Below are 24,926 nucleotides of genomic sequence, written 5' to 3'. Positions count from 1 at the left end.
GTGCAGAATATGCACAATGAAATGATCTATATTTTCACAAAACGTATTTTCTGTCTAAAATTACAGCAATTTTCACATAAAGCCAATTTTGATGAAACCTTCTGGAGAGGAACGCAGTGAAATGTTCCACAACATTCTCCTATAGCCGTTGTATCATGCATGTTTTTACAAACTCACCTTGAGAGCACAGCTGTGAGGATAACTTGCTCTTTTTCATATGTCATCTCAGCGCTCACTGTTGTGTCCACTACTCTGAACAAATCAGTTTGAGAAATTTGGTGTTTTTTTGATATTTTTAAACTTTGCTTGGTGGTTTGGCGGACCAGACTGGAGCCTCTTGAGGGCCAGTTTCGACCCACCGACCTTACATTTGACACCACTGGCTTAAATCACACCTTAAAGACAGTGTAATATATCTGCAAAAGCATATTCTGGCGGATTTCCCTTTCTGTTTAGTGTTAAAACATTAGAAAGATCATAGAGCTTTAACAGAAGCTTTTTAAATCAAAGGAGTTCAATAAAACAGAGAACAGCTCACCTCCAAATCTCAGATTCATTTAGATTTGCGTCCTTCAAACTGAACCGTGTGAACTTAACGTGGCAGTAACTAAACCACCTGGAGAAAAAATGTGGTTGTTCAACATTTCAAAGTGGAAAATGCACTAAACAACTGGCAGTACCAAACTCGATCCTGCTTCCTCGTCCCTGAGCTGCACTGCAACGTGACCGAGTCTTTTCAACAGTCGGAGGTGGAAGTGACGCAGTGAGATGCTCGAGATGGAAAACACAGCTGTGATAAGTGCAGATGATACACAAATGCCTCTTTGCAGGCAGTTATCTCCTGTTCTTGCACATTTTTACCGCTCGACGTCATTTCACCGTGTGACTGCATTAAATTGTGCCTCGTACAGCTCTATAGCGCTGGAGTGGCTGTTTTGTCTCGCCTCCAACGTCACCGCGATCGTAAATTAGCCGGCATCAGCGGAGATGTTTGAAACGCAAATATTGTGACAGACTGTTGATTTCATGTTTGCACCTTGTGAGCGCATTAATTCCAAGTGCTGCCCAAATACGTGTGCATGTTCCACACACACACTTAATGCTGCAGAGCTAATCACATTCTGGAGCCCGGCACGGTTCGTATTTACCTTCATGTCATTCAGCCGACGCTCTCATCTGAGCCATCTTAGGGGAAAATTAAAGGGTCTGTGTCTCGCTCGGCGGCACGTCGGCAGGATGGAGGGGATGACTGCAGGTTTGATGGAATCGCTTCACCTGTGTCACTTCCCGGTGATCGGAGAGAAGCGCTCTCCCGGGCTACGCAACATGGTAATTAGGTTTATTTTTGAGCGTGTGTGAAACTCCGGGTGCCAGCAGAGGTCAGCTCATAATGACAACAGTGACGCTTTGACAGGAGCTGTTAGGGAAATCAGCACGGCGACAGAAAACCATTAAATATAGCTGAGTTCATTGCTAATGGAAGAGGCAGATGTTTCCGTCAGACTTTCAGGCCTGCTTGAAGCTTGTAAGCTGTACTGTACTTTTGTTGCTTGTCAGATCATTGTTGTTGCTGTTGTTGTTGTTGTGCTGTGGTTGGTTCACACAGCATTGGATTTCCAACAGTGGTGTCTGAATAGTTTATGAAAACTTCCCTTGGCACTAGAGTGAATTACCCGGGTGTTACCATCTGTAAATAATTAATCGGTGTAGCGAACACACACTGACTGCAGTGGAGATGGAGGGAATTACAAGTCAAGATGGTTAATAGTTTGTTTCCAGGTCCTCGGTCTTTAATTGATTTCAGATGGACATTAGCAGTAGTGATTATTTAGCTTTTGGCGCATGACTGTCAATATTTCTGAGCTGAATAAATGGCTGTTTAGGGTGTTTCGTCACGTTTCTCACCAGGCAATGCTTCTTGAAACATTACTTTAGATTTTTATGGGAAAATAATGACAAGGGGAAAAAAAATCATCTCAAAGTTTTTTTGGTTGTTTTTTTTAACCCTGTTGTTGTTTTAACCTCATGTTGATGCTGCTCATCATCGATTACTGTAAAGGTAAAGCCAAGGTTTAGGGAGAGAGGTCGCACAACACACTGAGTGTTATCAGGGACTGATTACCTCTCTACTCTGACTGGAGCATGCTGGGAGATATAAGGAGAGGACGCTCAAGGAAGAGAGATCAGAATGGCCTGAACATGCAGCAAAGGTCTGACGAACAATGAAATAAAGAGTTAAAATGAGCCGGCTCATATTACACACACATGCAACAATAATACTGAATTTAGGAAGAGACTACTCCAAATTTATAACCATTTCAAAGGATTTCGATACTCGCAGTGTATTCGTTATGCCGTTTTTATTCTTGAATGTTTTTGATCTCCTAGAAGAAAAAAATCCTTTCTTGTTATGGATGAGCCTATAGCTATCAGCATTGCTCCTACAACAAGTCTGCATGTAGCGTTTTGATTTGACATACTATAATTTATGCAAAATAATGCAAGATACATATATTAAAAACGCAGAGCGGAGGAATCCTAATTAAAAAGTGAGCGTAGCCGGGGTTGGTGTTAATTACAGCCATCATGTTTATGGCACATGGAATTAAAACCTTTACTGAGACTAATTGAGCCTTTTTGGGCATGAACATGTGATGAAGACAGCAGCTTCAGTCCTCCTCGCCAGGGGAAGGCGGCGCTCCGGCGTCTGATAGCCCGGGCTTTGAGGAGACCCGTCTGACGCAGACATCAGTGGGGTCGGCCTTCTGAGGCTAAGCACAGGCATAATAATTAATCTTCTCTGACACCATCGTCCTCGGTGTCACCTAGCAACTGTCCACCTGCATTAACCAGACCACAATAGAGAGCCGTCATAAAGTGTGTGAAGCGGCGGGAGGGCCGCGCCGCCGGTTATAATGCAAATGCCTCCACAGTGGAGAAGTGGAAATGAAGCCAGCGCCGCTCACCCGATTGACCTTTTCCGCTCGTGGAACAGCATTTAACGGCTTTCTTCTCATATGCGTCTACACAGAATCTTAGAAATACGCGCTGCAATAGCAGAGGTTCATCCATACCCACCACGGCTGTGAGCAATGGTGCAAAGCAGCCAGGTACAAAAAAAGAAGGCTTCATGTTCACACTGTGGAACTGAACATTAGCACTGAATACTTTCTGAGTCCACATCTTTACAGGCACGTGTCGTCCTACAGTTCAAAGTCGAATTCAAGCTAACCCGACGCGAGCACGTCCATCTTTTTTTTTTTTTTTTACCAAGCATGGTGGAAGGACTGGATCAGTGTCTGAAAAGTGGTTTGCAAAAAAAGGGTGAAAAAAATCTTGTATTCATATTTTCGCCTTTGAAGTTCCTGTGGTTTAGAACTGTATTTCAAAAAGAAAAACGTAAACTTCTTACTTACATGTGATGGCTTTTCTCCGTTTCCTGATAACATAAATCTAATGATCTCATTCAACACTGCAGACAAACGGCTGATTAACTGTTTTAATTGATTTCCCATCAAGAACCGTCTTTTCAGTCCATCATTGATAAACTGTACTTCAAGAAGGATTGCAGAAGTTAAGTAATTAGCTTAATTGTGTGTACAGTGGAGTCTGTTGAGTTCCAGGACAGACGGGGATCTTGTGTGTGTTCATTCTGTTTTTAATGGATACTCCAGTCTCTTTACGTTCTATAGATATGGCAATTCTCCAGTAATCCTGGGCTGACTGTGTGTCTCTTTGTGTTTGTCCTGTGAAGAACAGGTGACCTGTCCTGATGAATAACATATACAAGATGGATGGCGGTTGTCAGTTTAGTCCTCACTCACCAGTCCAAAACAATATCAAAGCATCACAGTTCATTCTTCGTAACCGTCTCTCTGCTTGGCGTTGTGCAGCTGTCTCTGTCATTCCGTTTAAAGAGCGGCCGAGGTGAGAAGATTACAAGCGTTTATTTGTTTTCACTGTTTTGTCTGAAAATCAATATTCCGGGGAGAAAATTAAAGCAAAGGCAGGACTTTAAAGTACTTTCATTAAATCTTGATGTGCTTTGATTAGCTCCACCAAACCGATCACCTTGGTGCAGGGGTCTGGAACTCCGGGTCTCGAGGGCCGGCCTCCTGCATGTTTTAGGTGTCTCCCAGTTAAAACACAGCTGATTGCAGCTAGAGCTCATTACTGGGCTGTTTACAGGACTGTCGATGACGCCAGTCAGTTTTTATAAGAATCGAACATCTCTCTGTCTCTCTCTCTCTAGCTGGAAATTGTAAATGGCGGTGTGTTCAGGTAAAAGACTGTGACTGACTTTTTCAACATGTTTACTCGTGGAAAATTGGAGAATAACAGGCTGTCATACGGTGACACATCAGCCTTTGTTAAAGAAATTACTTTGCTCTTCGCCCAGCGCTCTGATGCTAGGCCTGCTGGACAAATTGTCCATTCGGTGAGTGCAGACTAAATGGAAGTGCGTCTTCGGCATGTTGCTCTGCCGAAGCACAAAGAGAGAGGGGGGAAAAAAAAAAAAAACAGGGCAGATAGGAATCCAATTATCCAAGGCAAATAATGGATGTCTCATTTAAGATGTGCGGCTGTTGCGACAGAAACGGAGGCGCCACAATTTTCCCGAAAGCCGGTCTCTATCAACTGCATCATCTTCTGTTCAACACTAACTCATCTCCAGCCATACACTACAAGCTGTCAAGCATCACAGATCATAATAGATCATTTTGAAAGCACAGGAAGCGTGAGTTTCACAGATAGAGTGTTTACTCACATGTAGCGTAGGTGTGGGTTCTGAGCGAACGCTCGAGCCTGGATCACCCTCAGGTCACAATTCATGATCGTTCTGAAATAGAGAAAAGATAAAAATACAGATGAAACAGAATCGAATCCAAAAGTTGTTTTCTTTTTTTCTCTCCTTGCGCCATTACATGCAACTAGTATTATAATACAATATTCCTATAGCTACAAATAGGCTATTTTAACTCTTTTGTTCTAATTTAAAGTTTTTTCTTGGTGCATCCTTCTGTCTCAGTACGTGTCCTCTTGTGATTTGATGCCATGCACAGTTTAAGGTCGACTGAGGTCCTCTTATACAATGTTTAATAACACTTTAACATGTCCATCTTTACTGGGAAATGATTAAGACTGAATCTTCTCATTGTGGTCAGATTTTCATGGTTGACAAAAACAAATTGGGACAAAAAATAAAATACTGCAAACAAGCGCCCATAAAAAGACACAGAAAGAAGAGGCAACATAAGGAAGAGACATCAATTGAGTGGAAAATATTTGTAGAGGCCAAACCACATATAGTTCACCTGCCAATTATCCTGTTTCACCGATACATTACGTGCCATTGATCAATAAATGCCCATTCTGCTCTTATTGTTTTCCTCAACTCCATCCTGAAGGTTACTTTAAAATTTTGTGTAACACAAAGATTTCACAGAATTCAAAGCCAAGCCAAACTGGAAGCCACAATGTTCAAAAAGAACTCAGCAGGTCTTTTAGCTTGAAGCCTTTTGTCTTAGAGCTGATTAACTGACATGAAGCGCCATTATGGTTTATGGCAAACAGTAACTGCAATGATCACTGACTCAAAACGATTAGATGATTCAGCTGTAGGATTTATATCAGAGCTGACACCCTGATCGAGCTGGTTCTTTTTTTTCTTTTGGTTTAGTTTACTAACTTTCTTCTAATCTGGGTTTAATAAAAAAAAAAAAAGATTTTCAATTGAAGTACATCAGTAGTAGTTGAACAGTTTCAGGCCCCACTGAAAAAACAACAATTTAAAGAGAAAACACAAACCTTTCATTGTGTTTTGGGAGTCTGTTTACACCAAAATGGTGTTCGGAGCCCCTGAACAGATTGAATCTGTGGCTTTTCCAAGTTTGCATCTATTCCCTGTGTGGCTTTTCCCGTATAGTCCTGCTTTCCCCATAACCCATAGAAATACCTGTCAGCTCTTTATGCATTTGTGTGGGTGAGTTTCTGAGTCTCTGTGGTAACAACAAAATGGACAAGCAACCTTTCTGGGGAGCACCCTGCTTCTTGCCCAGTGTCAGAATGGTCATGGTGAAGTCCATATGACACTAGTCTGCTTAAATGGGGAATGAGAGACGGTTGACTGGATGGTAGAGACGGTGTCTGCCTCCTTTACCACTCATGGCATTTTGACTTCTATCTGCATCTGCATGGAAACCCTGCAGAGCTGAGTCAAATGGAAAATCTCTTTGAAGCAGCATTTCATGAAAGATTTTGGAACTTGTGCGCCTCTATTGTAAAAAGGGTGAGCCTGCATCCCCCCCTCATTGTGCGCGAAATAACTGTGAAATTAAACTAATCTCCATTTTGCTGGGGACCCGACGGAAATCCTCTCAAGGACTACTGGAATTCCCTGTGCCCCAGTTTGGGAACCGGCGTTCTGGGCTACAATGGTAATGACTTCTAATCATGTAATCACAGATGTCTCTTTCCAAAGAAGTCGTCGGCATCGCCAGTGAGCGCTTCATCGTGAAATGTGGCGATTATAACCAGCTGTGGGTGAAAGCTACCATGAAAAAATCTGATCACGCCTCTGTGGTGTTTAAAGTGGATATTTGGTCTCATCACACCAAATGTTCCCACGGTGAAGTTCTGGGACCTCCGAGGGTCCTTTAAATGGTGATAAAAATTAACACTGATCATTTGCCAGTTTTTTTTTTTTTTGTAAAGCTCTTGAAATTACCACATCGATGGGCTTTGTGCTTTGGTTATTATCCTTCAAGTAGTTATGGCAACAATAGTGTCGGTAAAAGTGAACACAATGATCTCTTCAAGCAGCAGCAAGTTCATGCAAAATCTAAAGCAAACTTTTCAAGGAGAGACTCAATATGATCTGAAAAAGTGGTACCAAAGTGGTTGTTCTGGGATTTTTTTGTGTGATTTAATTTTAAACGCCATATAACCGACCAGGAGTCTTCAGCAGAACCCGGCCGGCATATTTTAACACCAGTCTTTAGTTTTTAAAGTACTTGAATAAATGTGACTACTTCAATTTGCCTACTTCTTCAGGCATGTCACTTGTTTTAAAATATATTGAATTTCAATAAAAGGAAAAAAGATTTCTACTGAAACGGTTGCACTAGATTCAGTCCGATGAAAGGCACATGAAACAAACAGGACTGAAGTGGGGAAAGGTGTGGACATGCCGTCGAAGGGTTTTTCTTTATCTGGATTATACTGTTCAGGAGTTGACAACAAACACAATAAAAACGCAGACTGAATTATGTGGTGAGATAAAAGCACTGAGGGAATTGCTCTGCTGTTGTTCACAAGCTTCATGAGGTCGTTGCAGAGAATGTTTTTTGGCAAAGTGACATTTGTGAGAACTTTCTGTCCTCCTTAATACACCATGGCTCAATTTGTGGCAAGGACGTGATCTCACAGAGTGAAAAGTCCTTTGTGATCGATCTCTCAGGAAGAACTGTTCAGTTCTAAACAGCGGCATCAATACTCTCAGATGTGATGGTCACTCCACATGGATATATTCAAGAACTTTCGATATTTCTTGGAGTGAACCATCAAACGCTCTGTTGTAACAGCCCCAGGAGATGAAGACCAAGAGCCCCCTCTGCTGCAAACGAGAGGTTCATTAGTGAGACCAGCCACAGCAACTGACAGCACCTCAGACTAGATCCAACATCAATGCACTCCAAAGCACCAAACGCATCTCCACATCAGACTGTGTGAATCCAGGCTTCATGATCAAACCGCTGCGCAGAAACCATTAGAGAGAGAGCGAGCAAGAAGAACCAGGAGATCCAAGAAACTCTAAATACACGTTTTAGATGGACGACGTCAGAGTTGCTGTATGGCTTCAACCATCTTATGACTGGTGCTGCAGAGACAATACTTGTGTGTGTGATTTCAACACAGACGCACAGAGCAGTGGCGTTTTTGTTAATTCCGTGTTTGCTGATTTTTGCATCAAATTTCTCGGTTTCTACATTTGTCGACCAAAACCTAGCTGAGATGTGTTGAGATGGGTTTGACCACGTGGTGAAGGAAAACCAGCCAAGTGCTTCGCAAACGTGGGCGGACTGTTGGGAAAAAAATCAGTCGAGGTGACGACCTCGTGAAGCTGGTTGAGAAAACGAACAAAGCTTTTAACACGGCATAAAAAGGTGTTCTTCATCAATCTGAAGAATATTATTTCGTTTCTTGAACTTTTAGTGAACTGTTCGGTTCTCTTCTGCACATTGTCTCTCTGTCGTATCTTAACCAGTAGTCGGTACACTGTGATGCAACTAAATTTCATTTCCATGACGAATTCCAAATCAATTATGTATTCACCTACAGGCCACAACAGAAACAAACAGAACAGCTTTTCAAGCTTCACGATGTGACTGAATACTAACTATTGTTTCGGTTCAATAGCTGTGGGTCGCTCCTATACCGCAGAAAGTGAAAAGTAACAAAAAGCTGGAAAATGGCTTGATGGAAAGTGTCCTGGAGAGCTGTTTCCCCACTAATCCCTCCACACTGCTAACAGTCCCTCAGGGCAGCATCACAACAGCTTTCCCCCGTACAGGCCTGACTCCAGGCGGGGAGGAGTCCGAGTCCCCAGACAAGGCAGCACCAGAGAGGCAGCTGTAATGAGAAAAATGCTAATTTAGCAGGGGAGATATTGCACTTGGCCTCCCTGATGAGGGATCAAGGGGATCAGGGGAGAGGCCGGCTCTGACTTTGGAGGGCAACGGAGAGTATGGTTTCTCAGTGCAGAGGGGCTACAAGAAAGTTAAGAGGAAGAGGAGGTCGAGAGGATGTGGAGGGAGTAAAGGACCGGGTTAGAGAAAAGTAAGGGAAGTGGCTTTACAGTGTATTGGTTGCAAAGCAGGGAAGGAGCATTGCTTTAAGAAGTGAAGACATGAGAATTAAAAAAAAAAAAGAAAATAGCAAAGCTCCAGCAGGGACCCCTAATTCAATTTTCCCTGCTGCTTTTTAGCATTATTTGATCAGTGGCTAAGCAAAGCAAAGGGGATGTTCCACCAGTGTGTGACTGGCGAGAATTAAAAGCTTGTTTAAGCATCAGCTTGCGTTAGGATCACAATCGCATCCTTCGCTTCTCTTCTCTCTGCACAAAGACACAAACGCCTCGCACTCAAGACCAGGACTGTGGATCTGTCATCAGGTACTCTGATGGTGCTGGTATGTCATATGCCTGGTAAGTAATTCTCAGTTGGATCAATGTGAATATTCCAATCCTGCATCATCAGAAAGCAGCCACGTTGAGATTAACACTTAAAGTATGAGTTTTTTTTGTTTTTGTTTTGTTTTTTTTTTTGCTCCCCTTGGGAAAATTATTTCCCTGCATTGAATCCAGACCTTAAAAACGATCAATGGCATGGAGAAATCCAAAGCAAATGAGCTCTATGTGTGCTTCTTAGTGTTTATCTAAATCAAAATAACTACTGTATTACTAATATTGCACCGGCTGATCGATGCCTTTCTTCATCACAGTGGTGAAGAGCAGGAAGCCGAGTCTCAGGTACGTTCATGAGCCTTTACCATTCACCAAAACTGAACCAAGCAAGACTCTATGGAGCAAAGTCAGGGATGAGGAGGAGGATTGAACATCAAACAAATTATTAAATTTAAATATTAGCATAATATTTTATGGGGAATGTGTTAGGCGCTGTTTGAGGGGAATAAGCAGGACGACCAAACAATACGAAGGACAGCTTCTGATCTTAGTCCAATAAGATAGCTGATATTCGAGACAACTGGCAAACAACTCCAGTAAACTTTTAAAAGCCTGAAGACGTTGAAGTCCAAGAATATGAGAAACCAGCAGCAGACAGGTGCAAAATGCTTAAGATTCAAAGTAAACCAATGATTTTTGCCATTTTAAGTCAGTAAAATTAGCAAAATAGAAAAATTACAACAAAAATATGGCAAATTAACTGTTTTGGTGCAAAGATAGTCATTTGTAGTAGTTCTGAGCATCAGTTTAGTTCAGAGCTGCAGGACCGCTCTCTTCTCTGTGAGAACACGGCAGGCAAACCTGATGGAAAATGAGGATTAACAGCAGTACAGGTACCACTGTCCTTTCCCAGATCTGCAACACAGCAGGAAATGAAATACAGTGGCGTGCCTATCGCCCCACCCGCCCCGTTTTCCCCACACTCCTGCGCCAGATAACAGCATCAACACTCACAGTCTCTGCAGTCCAGTGTAGAGCTCCATATCGACGTCTCTCAGAGTCTCCAATCCCGTCCAGTTCTCTAAGTGTCTGTAAACAGAGAGAAGAGAGAATGGCAAATGAGACATTCCTGATCATCCGAGGAGAAAGGAAAACAAACCAGGAGACACGACAGGAGAAAACTCTCCTTTTTTTCCATGTCCCAAGTTGCAAATTAGCTGGCTGTGAGTTGTCAAAAGTTTCTGAATCCATATTCATTTAAACTGCAATTATTGGAACAGTTCTGACGGAGCGCTCTCTGCTGCCCTCTGATAGATTTAATTGCCAAGAGGCAGCTTCTGAAGCTTAATCTATGTGAGGGGAAGTGTGAGAGCGAGGGTGGGAGGGGGGAAGACCAAATAAACACTGCAGATGATTTGACTTGCACTAATACGATCAGACTCCCAGGAAAAAGTGTTTCTATGTGGCAGGATAAAAGAAGCTAGCACCTTTAAATTAGCTTCAGGAAGGAAAAAAAAAAGCATTCTTAAAATGATTTGTTTGTTATGGTTTGGAAATGAAACAGGCAACAAACACCAGGCGCACAGATTTTCAATTAAGAAGGGGAAATGAGGAGAGGTAGCAAAGGACAAGGTGAAGGCTTTAATGCTTTGTTTTGGAGGTTGGAAAATATGATTAGAAGCTTATTGGAACTCGGTCCGAAATGTCAGATTTCAAATCAATGCCAGGGAACGAGCGACCAGGGAAATACATCCAGAGGTTTGTTTACGCAGCAGGCTGGCGACGCACCTGACCTACATGTCCACGTGAACTACAGAGACTCAGCCGACAAACAGTTACAGGCAGCAAGAAACGAGGCTGAAGCCATCTGATAGCAGCCTGGATTTAATGACAACAGCAGGAAAATAAGAGCCCTGAAAATTGGTTTTGGCAAACTTGGGTGCCAATCTATTATTTGGACTTTGTGCATCTGGTGTACAGTGATGAAGCAAAGCAGCTCATGACAAACTACATTTATCTCAGCCCGACTCTCTGGGGAAACGTCACCTGCTACATATTGGTGCACCGCTTTATCTTTACTATTAGCTACTGGTTCCGGTGTTCATTTTGGTGATGATGACGAAGCCGGTGTGCCAAATGCAAACACCCTTCATGAAAGCCTTTGGTGCATGGCTTTGCTCAGGCATGGCTTCACTCGTGTATGGCTTTATTGTTGGCTACTTGGTTCGCCAGGCTTTTTAATGAGGGGCTGCCAGGTGGGGCCAGTTAGCAATAAGAGAACTTGAGTGACGCCGTTTCTGCGTGTTGTTCCAGCAAATTGGTTTTAAAGTTACGATTACATCGAGAGCCCCGGCAATTTGGATAGTAATGTGAGGTGAGGCATGGGAAATCAAGCTCCTGCATTTCCCAAATAGTTTCCAGGAAATCCAAAATCCACACACGGAGCGTAGACGGAGAATGCTATGGCATCCAGAGCGTCCGTTTCATTCCAGCCACATCCTTACTACACAGCTCTTTAACAACATGTTGTTGGATGGAAAATGTAATAAAATGACAAATCTGGTGTAAAAAGGATGATGTTTCTGTTCAGCAGATCTGATGTAGTCAAATACAGCATGAGAAGCAGTTTTATTTATTTATTTATTTATTTTTTCAGCTAAGCAGCTTTAATTAGAATTAACTAAGCAACTGGACCCCGTCTTTAAAATGTTTTCATGAACACAAACAACAAGCTAGCACAAACTGAGGCACTGGAACTAAAGAAAGATAACAACTGTAGAGATCATTTGTTGCACTCAGATTTGAAATTGTCGTGTTTTTTTAAAAAAAGAAAGCAGAATAATGAACAAAAAAGTATTCACAACCCCTTTTTAGACAGATTGTCATTCATCAAAAAGAACAGTTAATCCTTAAAAAGGTGATTGAGCACCATCTCTGAGTAAATGTGCTAAAATTGCCGTAACCGTTCATCGATATTTTTAATAAACCTTTTTCAGGCATCATTAATATATGTGACAACCTAAACAACCCAAACATTGGCTGAACAAAACAGATTTTGGTGTTTGTAGAATGATCGGTAGTGTGACTTGTCGGGATTCAGGCCTCCCTGTACACTCAGCCAGCATCTCGACTGCTGATCAGCCAGCTCACGTCGCAGACACACACTTATTCATGGCTTCAATCATACAAACATCGATGCCATCGCCGTGGAGGCACTAAAAGCTGACCACTGCGAGCGCAAATGACATGAAGCCATGTGGCAGCTCAGACTGCTTCACACCGCAGAGTCACGCCGCTGATGCTGAGATTAGCGCCGATCCGTGGGCAGCGGATTCTCAAGGCAGGGAGCTGAGTCACTAATGTGACCTGCAAGCAGAATAGACGGATTCCCCTCGAGAGGCTTTGCTTGTTCGCAGTGTTGCTGTCTCGCTCCGAAGGGATTGAGGGAGGGAGGGAGGGAGGGAGGCCAGGCTCAAAGGATGGCGAGTGCTCGACACTGGACTCCCTTAACACAAGGTGAGGTCGTTCCGAACGAGTGGAAGTGAAGAGGAATGATGGCGGCAAACATTCAGCTCACTGCTGTAAACGTCTCGCTATTCAAACTGCAAACTAAAGACTCACAAAGCCATCAGATTTGAGAGACGTATGACAAGCATGAATGCAAAGACACGGTAAGACGGAGGTGAAGTGGGGTCAAAAAAACACTCAAATCACAGTAAAGATCCTGCTGAGTTTGGTTTTTTTTGTTTGTTTGTTTTTACTGCTTGGATGTTATTTGAACGAAAGTATGAAATGAAGCTCTATAGAGCATCTGTCTGACTCCAGTGAGACTTGTAGTGGTGGCACGGAGAGGCAAACTTTGGAAAAGGTCCACAGATTTGAATCCCACTGCTGTCAGGTCAGCATGTGAGTCCTGACCGTGACCCTGATCCTGACCCCAAACTTACCCTTAACTATGAACAGGATGCAGAGAAGTAACTTGCTCATGGAGATCAATAATGTCTGCTTCCTGTCTTTGTAATGGAATTAAGACAAATTGAGGGGAGACCAGAAGTCCCTCTGCAGATATTCATCTTCAGTTTTGTGGTGTGGTTGGGATTGTATATATCTATATTTGCACCTTTTAGAAAAGTTTATCCAGCCAAAGTTCTAATACCGAGATCAATCGAAGACAAATGTTTTTCCAAACAATCACACTGACTTGGAACTTTGCATGTGATGCAGCAAATTTGCAAATATGTTGCAGCAACTTTTGGGTGAAGTGTGGTTTAAAATCAGCCTGTAACACTGGCCCTACATTCATACAATTCTCATAAAATCACAAGTTGTTGCACTTGGGACTGTCCTGCAATGTTTTGCCATATACAAGCAACAGTCGGGAGACCGTTGAGAAATCTTTACCTGGTCCAGCAATCATTTTGTCATCAGACATCAAGCAAAGCTGGATCCCATAAAAGAAGTGCAGAAGCTGCTGATGAGGCCCCCGAACCTGAATGAAGACCAGACGAGCATGTCTGAAGGCTCATTTCTCATTTTTCTGACTTTCTTATTTGCTGAAACCAAATTGAGAAGGGTTGAAGTCAGGTTTGAGACATCCACAGCAGCTATTCGGCAAACAGACATGTTTTTAACACTTCTGAAATCGGAGTGACATGTTTGTGAGCCCTTGTAATTCACACATGGAGACTGCATAGCCCTGTGAGCGTTTTACTGATATTTGGAAGAAAGTCCAACAGCAGCAGGTGTCCTTTCAGGACTCAGCGTTGATGCACTGCAGTACTTTCCACCTTATATATTGCCCACTGTTATTGCTGGAAACACCAGACTCAACAGTAAATGGAACTTTTTCTTTCTTTTATGTCATCTTCTGTAAAATGTTGGGATGTCTTAGCTCGCTCTGAGCCCCTGGCCTTGTTTTCCCTCCAGAGAAGTGGTTTCAAACTGCTGCTTGTCCTTTCTGAACACCATCACACAGCTTTTTCTTTGACAAGGCTTTTGCCGATTAGAGAGTTCTTTATTTAGCAGATTCTGCCCGTGTTGAAGTCGCTCTTCTCCGTCTCGGGGAGCAAAGCCTGATGGATCCAGTTTCTGAGAGGAGACCTTTGGTCTGCATTTACTTTGCGAAGAAGAAGAATTTGATTTGTGACGCTCTCACTTAGTTCTCATGCCACATTTTGATGCTATAAAATAGCTTGTATTTAAAAAAAAAAAAAAAAAAAAAAAAAGGCTGATGAATTCAAAGACTTGTATTTCTAACAGGTGGCTCGAAGCCATAACACACACACACAGCGCATGATTTTATTAAACAAGCACTGAACCAACACAACGACAAGATCATACAGGAGTTGTAATCTGTAATGATTATCTTTCTTTAGAGTTTGGACACTACAAAATCTCTCACTTTATTCTCTATATTACACTTTGAAACAATGTCTACACATGATTTTAAAAAACTGGAGCAGCAAACAAGAATATTTTGTGGTTTTTGGGCTTCTGTTTCATGACAAAGATTACTGTTTTTTGTCCTACTTCTGGATGTTAACTATTATTTATGATCTTGAGTATATGAATTATTATTGCTAGTGTACTGTGTTTAAATCTGGAAACACAGTAGATCCTGCAATACAGTATTTCATCTGTAAGCAGCTGACAGCTTGAATTTTCTCTGGGATCAATAAACTATTTACGAAACCATAGACTGTAGTATTTTTTTTATCAAAGTTTTATTGAAAGAAAAACCCTGACTTCAACATTTTGGCAAATTTCATAACACTGTATTGACATTTTTCCGACATATTCGTTTTTCTGCTGTGTAAGCTGCTCATAGAACAGGCATAACTTCGTTACTCCACATCAGGCTTTGTTATATCAACAGGTTTAATTCACTCCATTATTGCCGTGCTGTTTTATGGATGAACTCCAGTGGCCTTCACAGACTCATTTCAGCTCGACTGATGAAATTGGAAGTGAAACATTTCCTCTTTCGGAAACTCTCCTCTCCAAAATGCTCGCGATGTTTCAAACTTCAATAATTTAGGAAGATTTTCAACACAACAAAAAGAATATAAGGAATTCATTTGGAGTTTACATTTTGGCCTTTCTCAAAATAAAACGTAGTGAACTGTTGCTGTGGGCTCAAGCAAAGGAAGCATATACTGTGCGAGTAACGTGATATACCTGCGTCTGTTCTGAGAATTGTTAAACTACACTCATCATACTTTATTAATCTCTTTGAGGAAATTCCTTTTTTCTGCCTTTACCCATCCTATTCCTAGGCTACAGTGGAAGGTCACTGCATTAGGGGCCAATGGCCAGGCTCATGGACTCACAGCGGTGACCTGTGCACTCAGGGATTTGAACCTGCAAACACTGGACGATAAGTCTGATTCTTCAGCCTCCAACTGACCCCTGCTGAAAAGTTTGGTGTTCAGTTGTAAACTGTATAAAAAGGATCGCACATGTGCAGTAAGACTTGTTTTATGCCCACAAAAAGTACAAATTTCAGGTTTTGCTGCTCTACTCCTGCAACGGAGCAGCAAAGACCCCAGACAGGCTCATTTTTTTGTCAACCTGAGTGCCTTTTGGCCTTTTCTCCTCTGTTCCAATCTTCTAGAGCACTAAGCTTTATAATAAAATAAAAGGACAGAACACAAGAAAGCCTACCAGTCCTCACTGAGGGGAAATTTAAAACTGACAAATCTTTTTGGAGAGTGTCAGACATCCACCTGTAAAAGTCTGAGGTGAAGATGAGAGCAGCGACATTTACAGGTTCTGGAAGGCATGCATGAAGCTCACGACACACACACATAAAATTTTACACACAAAAATTTTAGTTAGCACTTACAAATCTGTGTGTACACACAAATCCAAATGTGTGCTAACAAATCTCATTCCAAACACATGAATGTGATTATGCACATGCAATTATCACAAATCAACACACAAACTGTCACACAGACAGGCGCCATTTTGCTGCAGCAACAGCCCAAAATCATCTCACTCACTAGTAAATCAGCATTAATTTCATGAGAGGCACTTCGAATCAAAAGTTACTTCTGAAGTTTTGATTTAAAACTCTTTCTTTAAGATCTCACCAGTTGTACTCCTTATGATTTGATGCACTGAAGCACTCTTCGGCATTTCCAACGATTAAAAATACAATCCAACCAGCTCGCATCAAAGGGACCTCATCTCAGCAACACAATTTGGTTGAGAAAGCCTGATGCAACGCTGTGATATGAAAGAAAAGTAAAATCCGTGCAACGCCGTGAACGTTTTCTTTCAATTGGGGAAAAAAAAATACACACACACACACACACATTGGTCTCATGCTCCGTGATATTATTTCTGCACTGTGCCTGATTTCATCGAGCCGCCGTGAACACACAGCGGCGAGCGGCGCAGGCGACACCTCCCCGCGGACCCGGGAGAGCTCGTCCGCTCAGAACCTCCTGATTGCCCGGTCCATGCTGAATATGCATGCCGATTAGGCTGCAGCGAAGAGACGGATGTGAATATCAAGGGCGGAGCGATGACGGAAGAGTGGTCACTCCATCCCTGTTTTTCCCCGGGATGGGGGGAAATGTTGCAAAAATAAAAATCAACATAATTCAAAAAGTAATGGATACGCTTTACGTTTGAGGCGCTCGAGTGGGCGCTCTGACTGGCAAGAAGTGAGACGGCACAATCATCTCAATCGCCGCTTTGTCGGAATGAATATCGCACAGAAGAAAAGGAGCGGGTGGGCGGTTTTCTTGACATCCTGGTTAGAGTTAACATCTTCTCCCCGTACGTCTGCTTCTTCTCTCCTGTTTGCCTCGACCTCATTTTTCCCCTCTGTCTTCTCGGACTGTTCTCTAAATACATTTTTGGTGACATGACCCGATTAATGAGCGCGATGCGATGATCTGTGCAAAACGATCCACCGACCCGCTCGCTCGCTGAGACGTTACAGTCGCCCTCCATCTGCTTCAGAAAATGGCCTCCAACGACGTACGCCGTGCAGCGGGTGGCGGGGCGGTTTCGCCGCTCGAGGAGAACACCCTGGAACCAAACAGGAACAGATTCCTTCCCAGCGACGGCCATCTGTTGTGTTCAAGAGGCCCCGGGCGACGCGCTGAACCCCTACCTGCTACCATGTACCCAGCTTCTGCGGATACTCGCTCCAGAGGAAGGAAAACAAAAAAACCAAGAGAGAAAAACTGTTTTTCATCTCCTAATAGGTAAACACAGCAAATTATATAACCGAGGCCGAATCTGACAAAGTGGGAGGATGCTAAATCAACTGGTGTTTGGATAAAAACAAGGTGCTCTCTGCTCCCCCCGAGCCGCCGCAGCTCCTCCATGGAACTTTATTAATGACTCAAGCGTGGAGAACTAATCAGAGCCGTAATTACAGCACCTCTGAGGAAGGGAGGACGCATGGGGACGCTTTTTTCTGCATAACAAGTTTAAAAGATGACACCGGTGCTTTATCTTAGAGAAAAGAGAAGGTTTTTTGTTCACATTTAGTTATGTTGATGTCGTTATACCTTTCCATGACGCATTAACGGGGTTATCGCCGCAAAAGCTGCCGACGATCAGCGATCGAGCGCTTTTCACTGCAAGTAACTTCATGATATCATTTCATTCCAGCTCCACTTGTAACCTGAGCTTCTCTGTACCATCAGAAACACAGAGTAATATGAAAAAACTGCCAAACACTTTATATTGACTTTAAAAAACAAGCTCATCCATCACTCAATGAACATTCTTTGTTTTTTTTTTTCCAACCGAAGCACCACTTTCTATGTTGTTAATGCCATTTTTAAGAACAAACACTTGTTTTATTTTTTTGAAGGTATCATCTCGATTTTTCAGCTCATAAAACTCTATTTAAACAGAACTGTTTTCATTAGTCTCAGGATTGTTTTGGTTGATGCTCCCGTTTTCAGGAAACATATTTTTTTTTCCACTCAGAGATTTCCCTGGTTAAATGAAAGTTAAAAGATAAAATTTTGAAAATATAAATTCGAGTGGAGGCTTAAGGTCTTCTTTTCTGAGTGTGATGAGCATAAGCACCTATTTTTTTTTCTTCTCTCCCCAGAGCTTGAGGCACTTCCACATGGGCTGACCTGCACTCTTCACTGTATCTGACAGTACTTACTGTACTTAGATGCCTCCTGAGTAACAAACTGGGGGCTCTCACTGCTGCTGATGCAGAGCAGCGAAGCTTTACACGGCAACAAACTGCTCACCACTCACATTTGGGAAACTTTTGTAACAGAATTTTCTTAGTTCAGCCTAGTTTTGTTTTTTTTTAGCTAATTGCAAAGATACTTGATATAGCTTGGTGTTCTTATTTTTTATTTGAAGTGAGTGAAATGATGGTTTCATGCCCCTTAGAGCCCAAGCTATGAATTATTTAACTATCTCCTGTCAGCTGGTTTTAGTTTAAGTTATAAATCCTCTTGCGTACCAGCAGATGAAGCCATAACGTGATCATGTGACGAGCGACAGCAGATGAGTTTCACCACCCTCCTTTATGTGTTTACATTCTCTGGTGGAGCTCATAAAAAATGAACGATTATGGCGGTGATGGATCACTACAGTAAGCCGTGAACCAATCGTGTGTCATGATTAATGCCAAGATGCTCAAGACGGAGAAAAATGACATACCGTTTGCGTGAATCTCCATTTTAAGCGTTAATCACTTGATAAACCAGCTTTAAACTGCTTTTGATTGATCCTTGCACTCACATGCTGACGCACATTAGGGAACGATTCACTTAAACCTGCTTAAACAATCACAGCGATAAAATTTGAGGATCGAAATGATGATATAACTTCCATGAAACTTGTGGCTCATCTGGTATGAATGTGCATTTATTTAGAGGAAAAAAATGGTTTTAATTTCAAGACAAACAAAGGAAGTCACAAATATAATCTGATAACAGTGTAATGATGTGAATTAACACGAGTGAAGCAGCACTAAATCAATAATCTGTCACAATGTGATGGCTAAAATTTAAGAAATCTGATGGGATTACAGAATATTTATTTATTAATTAAAGGAGTTTAAAGAGTAAGTACAACACTGATGAAAATGTAGAGAAGTCCTTTAGCATTCACCATGAGTTCGTATTGACTTACTTCAAGCCGACTTCCTACTTTGAGTTTCCACCAACTCCTCAGGGAAATATCAGTCTGTGGCAACTCAATCCTCCGTCACGTTAACTAGCTAGTTGCTAAGCACCCGTGTCCGCTGAGCGCCATAAAAAGAAAGCTATTCATCTTTTCTTTTTTTTCCTTTTAAATTGTTGAAAATGAGTCCCGAGTATCTGCCGTCACACACTTTGGTGAAAACGGTCCAGTCGTCTGTGCTGTGCAGCGCCACAAAAAAACACAACAAAAGGCAAAAAAAAACAAAAAAAAAAACAAGAAAAACACATTAATATCCATGACCTGACCCTCATTCGTAGGCTGTCTGGCGCTGCCCGGGAGCCATTTACACAACTTTTATGCTAAAACTGATGCTAATGAGAGGAGTTACACCGGCACCCTGGGGCAAATAAACTGCTGGCCCCCAAAAACAAAACTAACCAAAAAGATGCTAAAATGCACAAGTTGTTGCATCTGAGAGAAGATATGCTGCACAATATATCAAGTTAGTGAATGTTCTGATTAGTGTGAAGCTGTTTTCTGTCCATTGTGTTCTGCAGTGACACGTGCACTCACACACACGCACACAAATACACACATGCACTATCATTTCATATTAGCTGACGCTAATGAGATCACTGAGGCCGGAGCACAAATTGCTCCTTCAGTTTTTGAAGGATGTGTGTGTCTTCAGTAAAATAAACCGCTCTATTCTCTCACTTGTTACGAAGGTCCACATTATCTTTTCAACTGTCTGGAGGAGCAGAGAGGCCGCGCTGCTGCCTGAGGCCATCTCCAAATACAAAGCATTCAGCTTGGTTTAATATCAGAAGAAAAAAAAATAAATAAAAGCATTGATCTCTGCAGCTTCAGTTCTGTTTTTTTTGGCTGACTTAAGTTTTTTTCACTAATGAGCATTTGTGTTTTAGTAGACCTTGAGCGAGATAGCTCCTATCTTCTCTATTAATAACCCGGGAGGCTTTAATGCGCAGCAATGCGAGATACGTCAGTCAGTCAGTGTTAATCAATAGGATTAGAAACGGATCATTACCTGCAGGGCCGTGCACACCCGCGCCCGCTGCATAGAGATGTGCCGCGATGCTGCGCCGTGACTAAAGCGGGCCCTCAACCGAAACATGCGGTAATACAAAAAGCAAGATACATGAGGCTCCCAGTGGCACAAACACCAAATAGCTTCTGTTTCTTGGTAATCTCCTCTGATTCTGCCCATTGTTTCCAATACCGCTGTCTGTCTGTGATTTACGACTTTGTTGGGATGATCTACAATGCTCGCACCGGTGCTTTAATGGGAAAATGTTTAATAAAATAGAATGTCTCTGGTGTGTTCCCTGGATATTGATCTACATTCGGCCTCCTTCTCTGTTTTCATAGAGGCAAAGAAGCATTGTGCCGCAGCCCAAACACCTCAGAGCGGGGACGCAGTGGTGAAGTAGCACTCCTCTAGATTAAAGCACACACCTCACATCAATCAGATAACCTGTTTTTCTTTGTGTTTTTCCAGTCACATTGTGGAGACAAGAGGCCACAGACTGAGCAGCGGTGGAAAACAGGACCATGGGAAGCCATTTTCTTCTGCGTTTGCTGGGAAGGTTGGAAACAAACAAGTCATCCTCCAAACTAATCATGAGGGCGTTTGGCATTCAACGATTTTAAACGGGAATCGAGTCTTACAATCTCTGGACAAACCCACGCCTGCTACCTTCATGCAAATGCAATCACATGCACATGCAGACAGATGCCTCCCTAATGTAACAGCTGATGAAATTATAGCCACCTTCCATCTGTTGGTCAGAATCTGAATTAATATACAAAGCCTGGTTTCCAGGTGGGGACAAAATAAGCGTCAGCTGCATGAAATGTGTCCAAAGATTCTGCCGTCCAAGTTAGAAAATTCATATTAAGATACAAAGAAAGATCAGCAAATAACTTTTTTTTGTGATTAGTGGATTCAAGTGTCAAACTCCTGATGTCTTCTCTAATTAACTCCTCTATCCGGCTAAGGAAGGGGGCATCTGGCACTCATTCTCCATTAACAGGAAAACTGATGCAGGGCTTTTGTTGCCAATAGCAAAAAGGTGCTAACTCAACGAAAAGGCCCATAATTTATTGTATCACTCATCTCCCTCCCTATAATGTGTTTTACACCCAACATTTAACTGCCACCCTTACATTCACTGGAGAGAAATCTTCTGCTGACAAACCTATTCAACAGTCATCTTTAGGTCTGGGCAGTTTTTCTTGGCATCTTGCATTGGCTTCATACTCTGTAGACATTTCCAAACATTTCCAAACCACTTGAAAAACCATCAAATCTCCCTGGGTTCAGCCAACTATAATATCTACAATCTGATCAACATGTGGGACTCAGGTGAATTTCCCTGAAAAATTTGTTCCTGAATCTGAAAAATTCAATAAAGACTTGGGTTCATGACAATAAAGTGCATAGTAATAGACGTACAGATATTAACTTTCCCATAATTCCTCAAAATTATTATGTTGATGGAACTGCTTCAATAGGCTAAACTAAAAAAAAAAAAAAAAAAAAAACATTATCTAGCTGTTTATAGTTTCAGGTGATTGAGTGGCATGCATTCCAATAGGAAACAGACTTCAAGGAACATCTGTATTAATATGGAGTATATCAGACTGAAAAAAAGATCCCAGTGTTAAACTATCTGATTGAAATACACATCAAATTCCAAATTAATACATCTGCCCTCTAAAATTAAGAGGGAGCATCATATTTGTCTTCTCACAAATGCACAAACCAAAGAGCTGGCATGGACAAACAGCTCAGTGAGGCCAAAAGTCGTTATTTCTGAGCTGTTTTAGATGTTGGAATTTTTTTATGATTTTTGGACCTTTTTAAATCTATCTGTAACTTCTCAAACAGCTGGCCCATGGTTGCACATTTGTCAAGATAAGGCATACTAACATTGTATTCAACTCGATCTGAACTGGATGAGGTGTTTGAAGTCCCGGTGTGTGATACCTTATGGAGGACTACTGGCCTGTGCATGTCTAACGCTCATAAAAAATGGATACTTCCAAGTTCACAGCATACCATAAATTCAAAAATTCACTGCTGCTTCTCTGAGTCTTAAAGTTAGCCTTGGACCACAGATATCTGGGCCCTTCCTGCAGATCATCCAGACAATACTTACATTGTCTGTTTAAGCTTCTGCTGGAATTAGAATAAGACATTAGGGCTTTGTTGAAACTCCTCAGGCAACGCTTTCTTTAAAGCCTCTTTGTTTCCTAACATTCCAGTCAGTTAAATACCTAGGCTTTTACAGGTGTAGTAAGAGAGAATTAATTTAATAACTTAAATATTTGATTTGGCTGAAGTTTGGTTGAAGACTTTTCTCAAAATGTGTTGGCTTGACGTGGAATTACCCGTTCAAACACTGTATTTGCATTTCACACAGTGTGCCAAAGAAAGAAACTCGTCCTTGAGACAAAACCCAAAATACTATGATTATAAAGATAAACCGTGATCCAAAAGTAACCATGGTGCAGAGAGTGAGAGCTGGTGATGCAGGGCTATCATCAGTTTCTCAAAGCAAGTCCTGCGTCAGGGCACTTATACACTAAGAGACACAGGCGTCGTCATCCAAATGTATTTATTCTGGTCCTGAGGTAGTGAGGAAGGATGACTCAGCCGGGCTGTGGGCAGAACTGAGGCCACCAGCGACTTCACTGTTCTCACTATCAGACTCTAGAAGGCGTCTGTCACATCGCTCAGCTCTGAGAGACATTTCAATGTCCACGAGCTGCTTTCTAATGTTCAGCCTTCACTCACTCTGATCGTCCATGAAAACGCAAACTTTGTGCGCAACGCTAGAAGCACCCGAGGCCAGGCTACTGCATGGACCGGACTTCTTATTCTGAATAATTGTGTTTTCAGTCTTCAACGTGTGACAAACAGGACATCAGAACGAGGCACTGGAACAAAGTTTTCCCTCTTGTGGCTTCCACTATTAGACGGAGGCCACTTTCCCCCCAGAGACGAAATGAACATCCCTCTGATAGACTGATGCTGGATTTGAAAATCAAACTTTATCCAATAAGAACTCATTTTGTCAGACCAATGACGGCAGCAAGCTATGAAGGCTCAAACATGCCAACTGCACTGACGGATACAGATGAAGCCTTGTGTTCGTCTTCTGCAGTCATGTTGTGCTTAATTTGGTACATTTTCAAATGCATTAGGAGCAGAGTAATACCACTGATGTCCTGTGGGGGCGGTGTTGAGCAGTAAAGATCATGTGACGTCAGCGAAAGGAACAAAGAAGAGATAAAAAACCTCGGAACACAAAGATGTGACACCTTGTGTGAATGGGTGCAAAGTGACAATGTAAAGGAATGAATCTAATCTAATCCAAATCTAAACTACTGCTAGGGTCACAAATACGTATTTGCCTTTAAACTGAACAAACTGATCCCATGATGCATAACTTGTAGCGGAAGAGTTGAAGTGGACATGAGCCTCATTTGCCTCTTTTTTCACATGGTGAAAAATTGCTGTGATCCACGAGTTTGACATTTGAATCAGTTTCCATTTTCCAAAAAGTATTGAAATGATGTTGGATTATTGAGCATTTGAAGCAGGTCTAAATCAAAATCAGATAATTTCTGCATTTCTGAGTTTCTTCAAAGTTAAAAACACAAACGCACACATTTTGATTCAAATCAGAGACATAAATCAGTGTTTTTCATTTAATTATCTGGTATGTTTCCAATAAATCTTTCTATTCACCACAAATGGCTGCCTAGGTGCCTCTCCACTGCATCAAATTCCTTAAACTGACAACCGTACTTGGCCAATAAAAATGATTGTGACTTTGTTTCAGTCACAAGCTGCCTCTCTGGTGCAGCTAGAGTTACTTTCTTTTGCACTCCTCCCTATGATCGGGGTTTCTCATCCCTGATCTCAAAGATAAGTAGTCCTGGAGGACTTTGGTTCTGCTTCAGCACCCCTAAAATTAATAACTGTGTTGTTATGAAGTTGTGCAGGAAGCCAGATAACTCGAGACAATCGTGTGTGTAGAAGTAAAACATCAAAACTCTGCAGGATCAACATGAAGACGTGTGTTTTTAGAGCATCTTCCTCCAGCTGGATGTAATGAGTGAGTGTTACAGGTGATCTATGAAGTCTCTTTTCGTCTCTCATTTAATCCCTGATCATGCTGAGTAAGTGTCCTGTTAATAACCAAGGACTCAAATGAAAATGAGATTCTGAGTTCGCATGACAGATAGAGGCGTCTCAGACTCGGCTGTCTTCCCCACCACATGTCTTACAAGGGAGAGGGGAAAAAAACTCAGTGAATTGTGACAATCCGTCTCAATTACATTAACAGCAGCAGAGTGTGAGCTGGAGAATATGATACCCCATGTAAAAGTGACAGGCAAAATTGACCAAATTACAGTTATATTAAAAACGATTCCCCCTGCATTCAGACGATGGATTCGGCACTGAGAATAAAGCGCTTTTCTCTTTTTTCCTCTCCAGCTGCTGTTGCTGAAAATCTATGGAAAAGACAAGTAGAGGGAGGAGAACGAGCGAGAGGAGCCTCCAACA

The 24,926-nt window shown here is 42.0% G+C and overlaps 1 protein-coding gene across 3 annotated transcripts in view; it reads right to left on the bottom strand.

Moving 5' to 3' along the window:
* ntrk3b (neurotrophic tyrosine kinase, receptor, type 3b) overlaps positions 1–24,926 on the bottom strand; it is a 256,702-nt gene that overhangs the window by 191,944 nt on the left and 39,832 nt on the right. For all 3 annotated transcript variants that reach the window (XM_030091636.1, XM_030091644.1, XM_030091651.1), the window contains exons 2-3: positions 10,199–10,273; positions 4,769–4,840 (exon numbers count right to left, since the gene is read on the bottom strand). In XM_030091636.1, the coding sequence (XP_029947496.1) occupies positions 4,769–4,840; positions 10,199–10,273 (147 nt within the window). The remainder of the gene's footprint in view (positions 1–4,768; positions 4,841–10,198; positions 10,274–24,926) is intronic.

Source organism: Salarias fasciatus, chromosome 1 (assembly GCF_902148845.1).
Source record: "Salarias fasciatus chromosome 1, fSalaFa1.1, whole genome shotgun sequence".
In the NCBI taxonomy this organism is placed as follows: Eukaryota; Metazoa; Chordata; class Actinopteri; order Blenniiformes; family Blenniidae; genus Salarias; species Salarias fasciatus.
The sequence above is the reverse complement of the archived record's forward strand: the minus strand, read 5'-3'. Positions and strand labels throughout refer to the sequence as shown.